Here is a 16,868-nt window from a genome sequence, read left to right as displayed (position 1 = left end):
CAGTTTTGGACCCAGTCAGCAGTTTGCATTTTGTACCTAGTTTGCATTTTAAACCCAATTTGCAATATGGAAACTGCAGTCTGTAGTCGGGTCTGTAGTCTGCATTTTATACTGACCGGTAGGTTATCTTATTTCAAAGATCAAAGAAATAACGACGTCTCCTCCTCTAACACCAGGTAAATGCTCAAACCATTTTTCATGACACCTTTGATTACAACACGTAATCTTTAAACGTAGTACTACTTAACGTCTGGCATTTTTTCACTGTTTTGGATCAGTCGCTCTCTAAAATGCACATCCCAATTTCTTTTTGTTTAAGTTGTAGCGGCATCGCTTGAATTACGACGCATGTAACAATAAACGCCATTCGCATACAAATAAGTGGCTGGGTATATCCTGAAGTTTAGCTTTTTCCCCCTTTCTACAAAGGTGAAATGGTGTGACATGAATGGACCTTGAATGATTGCTTCGAACATTTCACCTATTAAGAACCAGTGATTTCCATTGTTTGGTTCTTCACTGGTCAACTTCTGACTTCAATTACTGAGGCGGTTTCTCGAAGCGTCTGTCCTTTGACTTCTTGGGGCCTTGCCCAACGTAGAAGCACTGAAGAAGCACGGTGACACACGCTTTCACTGGCGACAAATGTCTGATTGGTCGACGCCTTGCCATGTGACTTCAATAGGGCTTCCATCGGGTATATTAAAATCAGATCTCCCTCGATAAAAAATACTCTTTTTCAGGCCAGTAAAACCGACGAATGTTTTGACTACATAGTGCGTTTCTATGCCACGAAGCGAGATTCTCCTTTGAGTCAACGGTGCTACCAGGGAAATATCTTAGGAAATGTCAAGGTCAACGTGAGTCTCGGTTGCTGTGACAGTGTTTGATCATGAGTGGAAATTCGTTCTTGGAGCTTGGCCGGCTAATGGATATACATCTTGGTTTGGATTCGTGTGTTGAAATATTTTAAAAATGGAGCAAAAAAGATAGCAATAAATTTCCAAACGGTTTTCTCTTCCGACTAAATAGCAATCTCGGGCTTTTTGGCCAGCGGGTGAGCGCCCGGAGAGACTCTGAGATAAACGATTTGAACTATATTTTTGATTGGCCGCTTGCGTAACAATGGCAGTCCGACAGGAAGTCGGCGCGAAGCCCCAGAATTTGGAGGGAGATTCAAAATCTAAAACAAGTTTCAGTGCTGATTGATTTTTTCTTCCTCAGAAATATATAAATCACAAAAATAATAAAACGACGAGGTTTGAATTTTGTCATATACCGCACGGGAATTTTCCCACGCTGCTAAAACTGCTAAAAAGTGATTACTGTTGCTGTTGCAAAAGTACCGTGGGAAAACATTACATCAGTCTCTTTGAGGAGAAATCCGTGGAATAAGGTCTTGTCGAAGCCATTCAGAATTACGGAAACATCAAATTGTAGAAGAAGAGGACATTTGTATCGTTTCCACAAAAAAAAGTTGTCGATCGTGTTGCTTGCACGATGGCATTCTCATTGCATTCTGTACGGTGGAATGTACGCTGAAACACCAAAAATACACTCACCGAAAGCGTCAGAGTCACTTGCTCTTACAGCAAGCCAAAGATCATTTCTCCAGTTTCTTTGTGTGTAAGGCTAAAATTCTTGTTTCTCAAACACTTTCAACCCGCCATTTCTACTGTTAACGGTTTTCTCTTTTCTGCTTCCGTTTAAACTCAACCATACGTCATAAGACCGGAACCCACGTTTTCTGGGAAAATGGAGTCGATTATCCCAGAGTCTCTCAGGGCGCTCACCCGCTGGCCAAAAAGCCCGAGGACTCTGGGTAAGAGATTGACTAAATAGTTACATACTGTTTTCGCGTGGGTCCGCGTCCAACAGAAAATGCGAAGATTTCTGGTGTGTTTTCAAAATTAAGTTGTTAAAATTGCCATTCAAGCGATCCATAGAGGCAAATGTATTAAGACTGACGAAAAAAAGCAATGCAAGAGGTCTCTGAAAGTTTAGAAATGTATTTCAGTTGCTCAAAAATAATTCTAAAGGGAATTTAGCAGCAATATTAACCGAGAAGGAAACCTTTTAGTTGCAATTACATTTTGCCATAGTCCTTCCAAGCAAAATGAAAATTGTTTGCTAATCTCCAATATATAGCCAAAGCTACAATATTCAAAGTTGAAAATTTTATTCAGGAATCCCGCTTGCAAGCAGGGAGGGTTTTACTGAATTAAAATACTACTACAGCTAATAATACGCTTTCATCACGTTGTAGGGGGTTAATTCTCGACCTATTCTAAAGTTTTAGAATCCACATCAAATTGAACGTATTTTCCTTTAATCGAGAAAAAATCCGTGGAAAGGACGCCTTGCCTGAGAGTCTTTCTTCACTTAAAAAATATTCTGAATTGTCAGGAAACGGTGGAACCGTTGATTCTCTTGGATTTTCCCGATAAATATAAAATATATCGTCAGAATCCTTTGTAATTGTGTTACTGGAACACGGAGAGTGCTTTTTCGCATCGCTATTTTGAGGGCTGGCGGCAAGGTACATCTTACTATTTTATACTGTTCCTTTAATTATTAACTTAACGCCCTCAGATGATGACATGATTCCGTGAAATCTCACGCCTCAAACGATTTGCGATGATAGATACAATGGGAATGAAATGTTGCAAGGAACTGGCCATCCAGCTGAGAAACCACGAGTTGACTCCGGCTTCTCAGCTGGATACCCCAACCGTTTTTTGGTTGCTAAGAGCGCGTGCGCCTCGTTATGGCATGATTCGTCCCAGCAATATACATGAAATTTACAAACAGAATACTGTAAATTTCTTTAAAATATTTCCATGTTATTTACATGTTTTGTTCAAATGTAACTCTTCCAAAGGATCCTGTAGTTCCAATTTCCAATGAATTTACAGAACCAACAAAAGATGTAAATATCATGTAAATTTTATTTACGAAACAAAAACATGTTAAATATATTTTACAAAACATGTAGATTGTAATTTACAAGCTGTGAATTTAGATTTACATACGCCTGTACATTTTCAACGTTTCCAGTGTGATCCCCTTTGCTGAAATTCAACCCTGTAAAATAAGTCTACCATTTCTCCAATAGGCATAAGATTACTCTTTAACTATCCTCTATAAAGAGCTGTACCATGTGTTCAAAGTTCCTAGTACAGATGACGGTAATTTTGAATAAGGTCTGATTTTTGTTGCCAGGTCATATTGTTGATGTCATCAGGTTAGGCAAGTAGAGCAGATCCATTCAGTATTTATTAACACTTTTTGTGCCAGTTATACATTCCTCCAACAAACCTTGCGAATATTTATCACTGTATTTGATTCTGTTACACTTAGGGCGCTTTCCATTTGGCAGAACTGACCGGCCAAACCAGGCATTTGGAAGGACTAACTTTACACCGCCTTCAAATTAACACTCTTTGATAAACAATCCTCGGAAGAATGCGAGGGGTTATCATGCGAGTGTTCCTTCAAATTGTTGCATTTTCTTTGCAAACTGATGGGTCTGGCCGGCCAGTTCTGACAAAAGGAAAGCGCCCTTAGAGGCAGATGGTCTGAACCATAAGTGATCACAGCAAGTGCATATATATTCAGGGCCATGTGTTATCTTATGACGAAAAGACTAAATTACTTTTGACATGGAATGTCTACAGTAGAGTCTTGACCTTGACAAATTTCAGCTTGGTTTAGCCTTGAGCTCTGCATAGCTTTCCTTAAATGGTTCTGTGCTTTTCTGTTTAGTTCTCTGATATGTTCTGGATTGGAAACTTTACCCTTGTGAAATGTTTGCTTTTCATATTCCCTTGCTGCTTCAATAATTTCAGATCTTTTTGGTGTTTTGCATTGTTTTTCTTTTTCCTGATCCGAACTCTTTATTTTGTCTCTTCCGTTTGATAGATTCTCTCACATAACCTCTTTTTGCCACTGCTTTGTAGAAATTATTACTGATACTCACATCATTTTTGGCCATGGTTTATTAATCGATTATTACCTCTGAAAAATTGTTGACATTGGTAACACTGCTGATTTCATAACCTGAAATACTGTCATTATAATAAGCTAACTGAACTGCTGAAACACATAGTTCGGCAGGTTAGTTTGTCCAATGTTAATAACAGTAGTTCCCTGTTGTCCGCTTATAGGACTGATAACAGTTAGTGGTGCTCACCCCTCAATGGATTCATTTATATGTATTGCAACATTTAATACATCGGAAACTGCTTGCACAATAAGTGCATCACACCATGTATGTTAATGTGACAACACACCCACAATTGCTCTGTAATGGGTCCAATAAATTGTTGACGGTTGTTTCTGACATATTCGACTCCAGCAGCATGCACGTTCATGTGATAGGAAGGATCATTGTATAACTGGTGGGCAACAGAAGAAAAGACGCATGAACCATCTGAGGTACATTCTAGTGTCTTCAATCCTTTCTGAGCAAATCGAGCCTGCAACAGTGTTATAGAAGGATTTCTCAGTACTGCATGTGTACACGTTCCATGAGCAACAGGCCTGGGTTCGATTTAATGTCTCCTGATATCAATAGCTTTTCTCTTGTTAGACAATAACTCTCATTTTGTTGATTCAGTTTTGTTGAATGCTTAGTAACAGATTGATCCTGACTACACAATAGAACTGACAAGTCTTTTTTGTGTTTAGGAGTCCTGCGGGTAATAAGGTAAAAATGACTATTAGAATCTCCTACTCTCGAAGATTTGTTACGTCTGAGTTGCGGTCTAGGTCTAGACATTCTTACTGCAATATAATATTATTTTCCAAAAGCGAGAGATAAACACTTTCTAAACTCAGACGAACTCGGTACGTTCTTCTTTAAATAATGCACCATACACTTTCTAATTACCTTGTCTTTATGAAACAAGCTCGACGTTTTCTTATAAGGAATTCTCAGAGGAAGGTTCTCTGTTCCAGGGAGCGTGTTTGCATTTGCGAACGGTCTCAGCCCTTGCTCTATCGTAGGAGATTGGTACGGATTCCTTATCAGTTTTCCTTACATAATCGATGACCGAGTCTTTCGACAGTTCGTCATTATGGTCCGCCACACAAGTACTAGTGTCTGGAAGCATAGGTTGCTTGGTTGCCTCACTGTTTTTCATGTCACTGATGTTCAAGTTGGATTCATATGGCTTTGATGACTCGGCTTGCAAAACTTCGTGATAGCTTGATAAACATTGGTATACTTTGATAGCTTCGATGTCACTCTCCAAATGGAAGTCACCATCCAAATGGAGTTTAATAATCCCTCGTGAGCTTAAGGGATCGGCAGAGACTGTCTTCTCGAGTCTTCTCACCACGGTCAGTGTAAAACGCAGACTACAGACCAGGCCCGGGTTGCTCGAACCATGGTTAGCGCTAACCAGCGTTAAATACCATGGAAACCTATAGGTTTTGACACCTCTTAACCAACGGTTAGCGCAAACCAGGCTTCGAGCAACCGGCCCCAGGGGTAAAATGCAGACTGAGGTTATAACGTAACTGTTGAAAAAGCCCAAACCCCTTAGAAATGCTAACCTTAGGCCTAGCTTAACTATTAGCATTTCTTATGGGTTTGGGCTTTTTCAACAATTAAATTATAACCTCAGGCTGCATTTTACCCCCGGTCTGCAGTCTGCAGTCTGCGTTTTACCCTGACCGCTTCTCACCATGTGTCTGTCCATTCCATTTCGACATGTGTTATTAAAGTCTTCGCGTTGGAGAGTGAAAGGCGGTGCACAATTAATTGCACCAATGTGTACTTGTTCAGAATCTTTTGCTTCACCTTCGAAGAACGCCGTTTCTTTAATTCTTCAGTTTCTTGCTTCTAAATGCAGCGGAAGGTGCTCAAATTAAACACTTACGAAGAAAGCCACAGACAGCAATGGCGGCGGACAACCTTGTAGCGAACAGGAAGTCAGAGCTGTGTTGTGATTATCCATCCTGATTGGCTAATTAGGTCGAATTTCCTGTTACGCAGGAGTGACAAATTTGCATAAAGATCCCCACCAAAACTCGTGGGTATATCCAGGAGTAAAAATGAAAGCATCTTGTTTTCTCGCCTGTAAAGCCGGATGTTCCATATATAGAGTTCTGAAAAGTTTGACGGAAAGCTTCGTTGTTTTGACTGAGTGCCCTAGCTTAAAAAAGAAAAGCAGCAATCACTACAGGTAAAATTCTGTCATTCAATTATTTTTCAAATAAACTCTTGCGTATTATCTTTGGAGGAATACGGAGACAGTTACTCGAGGAATATGCATGTGATATCAAAGTCACTAAAAGGCCGAATAGAAAAATTCTGCATTGGACTCCATAGTGTAGGCTTAATTTCAGTTGTCTCCTCGGCTCAATAAGTCCCTAGAGGGCCGGGACCAAAATTCAGGCTACATCTTGCAGTTGTTTCAGTCACCGCCAGAGAGATAGATCTGAACTGGTATGTTAAATCACTTCAGCACGTTTGAGCAAAACATCTGTTTGATTTCCTTCAAAACCTTCAAAATTTCCTTCTTTTTAACTGTTCATGCATGGTCCCATCTGTTTATCTGTTCACTATAACTGTAATTATTACTTAAATCAACATAATTTACCGTTAATTGGCTTTAATTTCTCTTATAATTAACAATTATTCCACTCGCGCTTGTTGGATATGAAATGATAGATAGCCAACGAGGCGCAGCGCCGAGTTGGCTCAGGAGCGCATGACCTCATTGTTCTGGTCATGAGCTTTTGGTTGGCTATAATCATCTGATATCCTACAAGCGCGAGTGGAATAACTGTTTTATTATTGGAATACGCCTCTCATTCTTTCCATTCTAGTTTTCTAGTTTCTTTGTCTGATCAAATCGAGAGGGTCCAGAGGCGAGTTTTATAAAGGATTTTCGATAGGCGAGAAGAGTTATACATAACCCTATTGTTATCTAAACTGAAAGCCTATAATTTTGATCAACAAGGTCTGAAACTCATGGAGTCCTATTTTAATTAAACAACGTTACAATCGAGGAAGAGTGGGTAATATTACTAGCTCATGGAAGCATGTGGACAGAGGCTGCCCCAAAGGATCATCTTTTGGGCCTTTACTGTGAAACATGTATCAAAATAACTTGACATATATAGCTAAGTCAAGCATTAGTATGTATGCAGACGATCATCAAATCTTTGAAACACATAAGGATGTAAATGTTATACAACAAATCCAGCGCGAGTTGCTCGCCTGAGGTGAATAGCAAAGGATATTCATAGTTTGAGTAGCCAATTACAGCGCACCTTTAACGTTATCCACACGATGTTAAGAGCCTTTTTTTCTGGATTGATCCAGCAGTTTGAGTGATGTTGCTTCGGCATTTAATTTATCCAATGCCATTGTTCCACAATTCTTAACCATCGAGGCTTTTATCTGTTAGCTCTTCTCTCACCTTCTTGTTTAGTTATGTTTTTGCGTGTTTTCCTGCCTTGCTGTATTCCTTGCTGGCTCCTTTAAATTTCTCCCGATTTGCTTGAGTTTATGATTGTTTTCAAGTACAGGGCCCTCGCACATGGTGGATAAGGCGCGCAACAAGAGCATCCCACTACTAGAGTAGTCACGGTATACATCACGCGTATTGTTCAAAATGAACAAGACGGAATAATTTCAAAGTACTTAGAATAACGCAAAACGGGAGAATATATGAGGTAAGAGAGCAAGGGAATCCGCTATGCGTGTGTGCTCTTATTAAACGCTACGTAAAGGCCGCCATCCTTTCTCTGTCCACCATTCCTGTTTGTGTTTTTCCAGGAGGTGTTTTTCCTTCTATTTTCCCTCAATGACTATCGGGAGAAGCTCACCATGCCATAAGGTTTGGCCAAGCCAGGTTCTCTGTCTTCTATTGATAAGAGATAGGATAACTCTCTCCTGACCAAGACGTCACAGTTCTTCTTCGTTTATCAGGCCAGGAGATTAGCACTTTTCGTCAAAGCCTCATCTCACAACTCCTCAGCTTCCGTATGTCTCCTTTTCTCACGGAAAGCGGGGATGTAATTGGCCATACTGCATGCAACTAGTTCTATGTCATAGTAAAGTAAAGTCTGTTTTCGAGCCAAGTGGCCCATCAGAGCCGGATCTTAGCCCGGTTTCTGTGGCATGAAGCGACTAGGAGTATTTTTTTTACTCCCCCCTGGATGGGATGCCAAGTCCATGGCAGGGTTACCCCCAGCATTTCGCCGGTGCTTCTCTCCACCCAGGTGTATAAATGGGTACCGTGGGAGTAAAGTGTCTTGCCCAAGAGTACAACACAATGTCCCCGGCCGGGACGCGAACCCGGACCACTCCATCCGGAGTCGAGCACACTAACCATGAGACTACCGCGCCTCTCTGTGTCATACTGTATGGATATTTCAAGGACAACACTTTCTTGGTTAGATAGAATGAAATTAGACCGCGCGGACATGGGAACTACAGCATGGGCGCAATCTTGAAAATAAATTTTAAATAATTATCATGGCGCTCGCAAATTAACTCTCTTAGCTCATAATCTCTTGTAAAGTACTATATTGAAGTGACGTTTTCTTTGCCATAGCAGCAGTCATTTCTGAAACTCCTTAACGTAGAATGGCTTTGCCCACCCAAACAACAAAAAAAATTATGCCAACTGAAAATCTAAGATAACGCAGTACCAGAGTAAATCTAATATGTAAATAATAAGTAGATAAATAAATAGGTAAATAAATAATTAATATTATCTTACTTGTAATTTATTCGCAGGATGAAAGATTGGATCCACACCGGTTTAAAATGCCCATAAACTCTTCGCACACGACGCTGGCCGCCAACTCGTCGGACGGGCCTGCTTCTCCGTCGCTGTATAGCACACTTTACATCAACGGATTAAGCTCTCTCTTCTCCATAATCATAATCGCATCGATAATTGCTTATGGTTCAATCGGCCTTACTGTATGCTTCAACCGAAGTCTGCGCACAATCTGTAACTACTTCATCATAAGTCTCGGAGTTGCGGATGCTTTGATCGTGACCACGATACTTCCAGTCAACATAAGCACCATGCGCAAGACATTTCAATTCTATTCCGTGGCGCATTGTGAGTTTATTTCAGTGGTTCACCTGGTGAGTGTTTCTGCTGTCTCATTAAACCTTTGCGCCGTCAGTTTAGAAAGGTACTTTGCCATAGCACACCCGTTTAAATACGAGGTCTTCACAACGACAAAAATCGCTGGGGCAGTCATCGGGGGTGTATGGCTGTACGCCATAATGGCTGCTCTGCTGCCCATGATGGGCTGGCGTTTACAACCGTCTCAACTCCAGAACAATATGTGCATAATTGACAACGAGGAAAGCTACACTTTGTTTATGACGATCGGGAGCTTCTTCATCCCCGTTGTCATCATGTGCACGTCCAATCTTCTCGTTTACCGCATCGCAAAGCAACAAGCAGATCGCATCTTTCGAATCGTACCCGTTGTGGGGCATAGTGCTAAAATGCTTCGTAAAAATTACCGCGCGGCCAAGCGGATTTCACTGATCGTTGGAGCCTACCTGGTGTGCTGGGTCCCTCATATGGTAGTGCTCGTTGTTGGGTTGAAAATTGGTCCCAGAAATGTGCCCAACGAAGTTTACCCTGTCACGTTATCGCTGCAGTACAGTTGTTCGGCGGTAAACCCCTGCCTCTTCGTTTTCACCAACCACGAGTTGCGGAAAACTGTTCACAAGCTCATTAGGGCGGCGGCGCTGGGACGGTTGGGGGAAAGAAGATATTCATCGGGAAGCGACAAAGCTATAGCCATGGAGAGAAAAAGGTCGTCGGCGATCGCAGGAATTAGTCAAGCCATGGAGGTGTCAAACGCCAGTAAAGGCGACGGGACTGAACTTTTGAGAAAGAAGTGCACCTCACGCAGTTAGTACGTTTGTGGCATTCAGTTGAGCTACTGAGGCCTGCCTCGTTTCCCTCTGATCTAGGGATTCCTCTGATCTAGGGAGGCAGTGTGGCCCAGTGGTTAGGGTGCTTACCTTGAGATCCGGAGATCCCGGGTTCAAGACCAGCTCTGACCACTCGCTGAATTTGTTCCTGGTAGTCCCTGGTTCAACTTCCCAGCTGCACTTGTAAATAGCCAACTGGTTTGCCTCCGGCCAGTTGGGATTCTTAGCACTTGTTGTTGTTGTGTTCTGTTGTTTCGTTGATTGTTTCAGATTGGCCCTGAAAAGCCCCTATGGGGAGTGGTCAATTAAGTATGTATTGTATTGTATTGTATCTATTTTGCTAAATCTTTTAAAGGGGTAAAACGACAAATTGAAACGAGGTCAGGCGACCGTCATTGACCTTCATTAGGGACTTTAAGATCTACGACTTCAAAATATAACTTTGTAATATCGTAAGTCTTTCGCGATTATTCCATCTCATTCACGTCGTACATTGTGGACGAAGTATCCTAAAAATAAATTGGTACTAGGGAGCTTAAGCACGCGTGTTTTTGAGACGCGTACGGCAACCGGAAGAGAGCATTTCGCGTGCCAGGACAGTGGTGTCTCCCAGATTTTTATACTAATCATCTCTAATTGAGAAAAGATACTCAGCCATGTAAATGTGGTTGTGTAAAGACAAGTTAAAAGTGAAAACAGCTTACTTCCGGTTACCGTTCGCGTCTCAAAACGCGCGTGCTTAAGGGCCTACTGACGTATTTTTTGGGGTGCGTTGCTAAGGATGTAATAGTTAACTAATTTGAGGGAATTTGGCACTATTTTGGTCAGTTTCCAACTTTCGTAAACCAATGACCCTAAATATGACGTCATTATGCCACGCCCATGGTCACTTGACCAATAAAAGAAAACTCTAAATTTGTCTACGTGCTACTCAATTTGGGTATTTAATCAGTGGTTTCATAATTTGTATTCGTTTTTGCAACCAGCCAAGCATGGTTTTCTTTTTATTTTGAAAAATGTTCTTTTTATAGAGATAAACGATAGTGAAATACCCATAAAATTTTCAAAAAAGATGATTTGGAAAAATCAATGCTTAGCTATTTAAAACCGCCGGAAATTTAGCTTTTTCTCAAACCGGAAGTCAGTTCGTTAACGCATGCGCAGATTTGAGAACGAGTTCGAGGAAGAGCGAGAAAAAGCCTTCGATGCAAACATACCTGACTTGGTCAGGTCACGATATGATGATGTCAGTCACCGGAAGTAACATTTTACTTCCTTAGCAACGCGCGAAAAATACGTCTGTGGGCCCTTAAGCTCCCTACTAGCGGTTTCAGAGTGAAACAGTAAAAGTAGAGAATGCAAGGTTGCCATTTGTACGCTCGCATTGTCGTCAAAACCTCAAAATTGCTGATTTCACATCGCTGTTCCGCAGAGTACCGCAAAAGTAGATGCTAAAATGCGTGCCGCACGTGCAGAACGATTTTTTTCCTGTTTTTACCAATGATATTGTTGTTTTGTGGCGTTCTCGTTGACAACCGCGTCGTAGATCTAAAAGTCCCTATTAACCGATCGGAAAACCAACGTCGACTAAAGATATTTAACCTCTACCGTTGTTCGCACTTATACCAAGAAATTCCTAACAAGCCATCGCACAGCTCGGGCTCGGAAGTATCACTGGAGTGTTTGACTTTTCGTTCTTTCTTTGGAAACGAAAGATCGAGATTACCATATAAGAAAACTCAGTGATTTCTCGATTGCTTGTTTTTGCATATCTAAGCATGGTGATTAGTTAAAAAAAAACCGAGCGCAAGCGTTTTCGCGCCCTTAGCGCACGCTGCGTGTATTTGCTCTGCGTTTTTAATTGGCTTGTTTGTAAATGACTTTGACCAATTGGGAAAGACAAAAACAGTGAAACCAACCAATCAGACTTCGAATCCATTAAAGGTTGCTCGCACCAAGCGCGGCAAAATTTTGACGTGAAACTGCACTGTAAAGAAAGCCAACATGATTGGCTTTAGCTTCGTTTCTGATTGGGAAGAAAAATTCTCAATCCAAACTTTATGGCCAATCGCGAAGTGAATAAATTTACGACAATGATACAGCTTCTCCTCGCAATTTGGTGGTCCTTCATTGCAAATAGCGCATGAACTTGAAAAACGTCCTACTCCTGCCTTGTAAATACGCAAATGTAATAACTGACATTTAAAGCCGAACATTGAGTGCAATAATTCGAGCAAGCAGACAAACTGTGCTCGTAACACATTAGAGTAACATAACAACTATGGCTTAACTTTCGAACGAAATATGTAATTAACTGTACAAGTGGTACCACCAACATCATTTTGGAGCTACGTTAAAGCTTACCACAAAACAACGGCGATGTATAAACTTATCAAATACCGTCTACAAAGTTCACATTATCTGAATTTTTGGTTACACACTGAACGGAGCAAACTCCAGTTTATTTACAGTTTGTGCTTTGCAAGGCCAAGGCTTGGAACAAAGCTGGGGATATTAGGATACCGATTTTATGCCCAGATATGGACAAAAATAAGATCGAAGCTACACGCACGGGAAAATGCACGAGCTACGTTACATCCAAATAAGGAAATGTTTAAACTCACAAAAGCGCAGCTCTGAACCAGAGTTAAACATTTCAAGGTCACGAACTTCTGTAGTACCCTTATGTCCAGAACTGAAATTTATTGGATGCATGCCCAACTATTTTGACATCCAACACAGTGTTCCTTTAAGTCTAAGCGTTTGCTATCTATTTCCCACAATAAGGTCCAAAGGGTAAAGGTTAGCGTTATATTTAGCTTAGTGTAACTGCAGTTGTTTATCTTTATTTGGCGAGCAGCATTTGGGGAAACTTGTGACTTTAATTATTTTTATTCCGAGACACGAGTGATTTTGAAGTTGGGGAGAAGAGTAAAGGACACTGAAAATCAGCATGCATCTAATTGGGAGCATGTCTGGACACAGAGCGGTTTTCAATTGGGAGTGGGTAGGAATCAGTTTTGGTTTTTGCTCTTTGGCCATTTCAACTTAATCAAAAACATAAAACAAACAGCCAGTCTTCTTAATTTTATACATATCATATTTGAATTTGTTCAGACGTCACTTCTGAAGATGTATGTTGTAGCATACGAAACGTCAAGTCAAAAGTAAAATGCGCTTTATCATTATGTTTGTAGCCGCTGTTTGTTTAATATTTTGGTTTTGCATTACTTCACTCAGTGATTGGTTCAATGTTCTCCCGCCATTTTTTTAATCAATCAGAAGTGAAACCAAGACCAATCGTAGCTCGCGCGTGCACATTTTCCCGTGCTTTGTGTCGGCTACGTGCAATTATTTCGAGTTTTGATTGGTTTACTGGATTGTCTAAGTCGTTTTTGATTGGCTAAAGTAATTACTTTGGTTTTGGTTTTACGAAACTCGATTGAAACTCGCTCTATGAGTTCTCCGTAGTATATTTCCTGCTTAGGGGGGAGGGGAGGGGAGGGGGGGGGGGGGGGGCAAGGGATAGCTACAATGATGAAGTTGCTTTACAATCCGAGGGTAAATTAAGCGATTTTGATGACGCGACCAGCGGTTTGTAGATTTTAACCAAGAAGACTTGAAATGCTAACCATTTGCTCATTGCTGAATGTCCTTTTGGGATTAATTAAGCTAACATCCAATTTTCAGTGGTAGCTTAACAGTTGCACCTACTATAGCAGAAGCTGTTGAACCATCAGTAGCTTTGAGAATCAGTCTTAAATCAAGTTGTTCAATGACCTTTCTGAGAACAGGTCGGAAAATGCCTTAAGGACGGTGCCTACTAATTCAAAGATATTTTAATTTTGCGCGGTCTACTGAATATGCGGGAAAAGCAGATCTTAACAAGTATTATTGAAATCCAAAAAGAAAATTGGGGGTAACCACGCATTTTTCGAATATAATTAATCAACAATATTTGTAAAAAGCTTTAAAATACAAAGCTGCAATGTATGGCGTTCTGTGCCAAATTGAATCTTAATTATCTCTGAAAATGCATGATTACCCCCAATTTTCTTTTTGGATATCAAGAGCACCTGCTAAGTTCTGCTTTCTCCGCGTAGTTTTGAACTGCGCAAAAATATCCCTGTATTAATAAGCACCAAGGAAATCCGAATATCTCGAGATGCGCAACAACAATAGTAGGCACCGTCCTTAGATTCAAAGCTGTTTGATTTATTTAATTGCATGACGAAAACAGTAAAATAGTCGACTGTAGGACGTTAATATTTTGTCTCTTTTATCGTCATTATTGTAGTTTGGCTCGCTAGAAGAGCATTCATAAAAGAAGAGAGACAAATAAAGCAATATATGGATGGTGTGCAACCAATATCTTGAGTCGTGTAATGTACAAATGCTAATGGACTAAAGCCTAGCCAAACGATAAATGTTGGACGATCAAACATGTTAAGTCTGTTGAGTGAACAACCAATTTAGCGTTTGGCCACCGTGTTTGATGACCGTCCAACATCTTGGATGATTTTTGAACATGTTTGAATCATGAAACATTCGATCCAACATCTTTTGTTCTCATGTTGAACGTGGGAAATTTTTTTTCCGTTTGGCTAGTCTCAACAACATGTTACACACGCGCAAGCGCATAGACCTTATTCATAAATGGCGGTTAATTTATATTTCTTTTGTCGAAGTGCAAATTAGTCTACCAAGCCTCGATACCCTACAGTGAATTGAAAAGAATTCTTGCTCTAAAATGAGGCTTGGTAGGCTAATTTGCACGTGGACAAAAGAATTAAAAATGTGACCGCCATTTATGAATAAGGTCTATTGTGACTACAAATTGGGTCGTTACCATAGTCACCTTACCTACAATCCTTTGCGTCTTATGTTTGGTCAAGCACGTTGAAAGGATGTTTGATATCGTTTGGCCACCCCGTAATTTTCAACATGATGGATCATTCAACATTTATCGTTTGACCATGCATGCCTTAAAAATAAGGGCCTGGACAAACGGGAAATGTTTGGCGTTTAAACAACATCAAACATTGTTTGGTGACCAAAAATGATCTAACTCAGACCAAACTTCACAAGCAAAGAACTATGGGTCACAAACACGTAAAAAACACGTTGATACAAGCGGCTGAGCAAGCGTGGTACGCATGCACGCGCCAAACATATTTGATACGGCTGGCCAAACGTCCATTAAACACGAAAACAAAAGAAATGTCTCAAGTTGTTTGATCGAATGTTTGATGGCCTTCAAATTTATCAAACACGACCAAACACGATCAAACAGCATCAAAACAAGGTGGCCAAACGGTAAAATGATTGGTCGCTAAACAATGTTTGATGTTGTTTAAAATCCAGTTATTTCCCGTTTGTCCAGGCCCTAACAAAGAGGATCGAAATTCGAAAAAATACTAAGTAACCTAATTTGTTTTTAAGACGTTTGACAAAAACCGATTTGCAGAGGGTCTTTTATTAGTGCTTACAGTGCTTCACCGTTACCATGGCAACAGCTGAGGCTTCGCGGGCACCCTTAACGAATCTCATGACGATGGTATTGGACAAACATTAAAACGTAGCCCTGTTGAAAGAATCGACAGTGTGTAATCCGTTTTCATTGGAAACCTACTGTTACCTGTGGAAAACCCTATTGAGCCTCCTGAAGCTCAACTCTAACACCTTACTCTCAATATAAATCTCGGTGCGCTGCGGAAGTGTTTTCGTGGTATTGCAATTGTCCATTTGTTTATTCTTTGTTTCTCTTGACGAGTCAACAGCGCAGAAATCTCTTTTGGGAAACGAGGAAGAAAGCACCATGCAAGATTAAGGGATGCCGTGCCATTTCTGTGTAAGTGGGTAAATCAGACCTATTGTCCGCTATTGACCGTCAGCAGTCTACAGTCAATATATTTTTTCACAAATGATGTCTTTTGAAGCGAAAAATATGTATCCCAGAAGACAAGAATATTCTACACCAAAAACTATTTTACTAGGTTGTTTTGTAGATTCCCTTTCTACACAAGACCCTTTTAGTTTCAACTTAGCGTGAGAGATGACAGAAAAGCACGAGGGGCCCTGAGGAAGTTTAAACCAAATAATGCAGCATTTAGCCTGGCAAGATTAACATGTGATAATGACTCACTGTTCATGAATGGATTTTTCGTGGTAGTGCGCTGTAAAAGTGCACTACACACTATGTCACCGGGTTGTATTGTAAATCCGTGGTGGCAATAGGCCCGCAGCGCGTGCATAAATCACGATAATAAACAGGTCTTTTAGAAGCGTGCCTGAGTTTCAACAAATAAGCCCCAAAATCATCAAGAATTTGTGACGCTGATGAACAATAAAGCAGCTTCTATTTCCAAAACGATGGAATTACCTGGTGATAAATAATCTCCTTTAGGAGACTGAATTCTTGACTTTGCAGAAGCAATGGTGATCTTTGTTATGAATTCGCACATTTCTTGTCAAACTTTGTAACACTTAAAAGAAAAAGAAAAAAAAAAGCAAAACTAACAAAAACATGTAGGTAAACGCGCAAGGTAACTTGATCACAGGCGGCCGCTGAAATCGGTTTCACTTTCGATTTTGCGATTTACTTGTGCAGCCAAAATTGAAACTTGAACGTAGCAAAGATCTCCCAAATGTTTTTCGTTGATGATAACTTTTATCATTCGTGGTACAAAATAAATGTTTTGTTCATGTCGCAAATTTTGTTGCCGATTGTAAAATATTTTATTGTCGATTGACACTTCATAAAAACTTCCTTCTGCTCTTCCTAAAAACTGTGTATCAATATTTATTTACTTTTGCATCAATATTTGTTTTGCATAAAGCAGGCTAACCAAATTTGTATCTTTTTTAGTTCGCATTTTTGAGCGTTATAATTAAAATAGGATTTTCGGCCCTATCTTTCTGACAGCGAGTCGTATATTTT

The 16,868-nt window shown here is 40.4% G+C and overlaps 1 protein-coding gene across 2 annotated transcripts in view; it reads left to right on the top strand.

Moving 5' to 3' along the window:
• LOC138029712 (alpha-1A adrenergic receptor-like) overlaps positions 1 to 13,401 on the top strand; it is a 22,391-nt gene extending 8,990 nt beyond the window's left edge. The window contains exons 1-2 of one of the 2 annotated variants that reach the window (XM_068877464.1): positions 1 to 176; positions 8,759 to 13,401. The exon at positions 1 to 176 is cut by the window's left edge and continues 603 nt beyond it. In XM_068877464.1, coding sequence (XP_068733565.1) covers positions 8,789 to 9,910 — 1,122 coding nt within the window. In that variant the 5' untranslated portion in view covers positions 1 to 176; positions 8,759 to 8,788 and the 3' untranslated portion in view covers positions 9,911 to 13,401. The remainder of the gene's footprint in view (positions 177 to 8,758) is intronic. The other variant, XM_068877465.1, reaches the window with a different exon arrangement.
• The last annotated feature ends 3,467 nt before the right edge of the window (positions 13,402 to 16,868 follow it).

The sequence above is a fragment of the Montipora capricornis genome, chromosome 13 (assembly GCF_036669925.1).
Source record: "Montipora capricornis isolate CH-2021 chromosome 13, ASM3666992v2, whole genome shotgun sequence".
NCBI classification, from domain to species: Eukaryota; Metazoa; Cnidaria; class Anthozoa; order Scleractinia; family Acroporidae; genus Montipora; species Montipora capricornis.
This window is presented reverse-complemented; position numbering and strand designations above follow the sequence as displayed.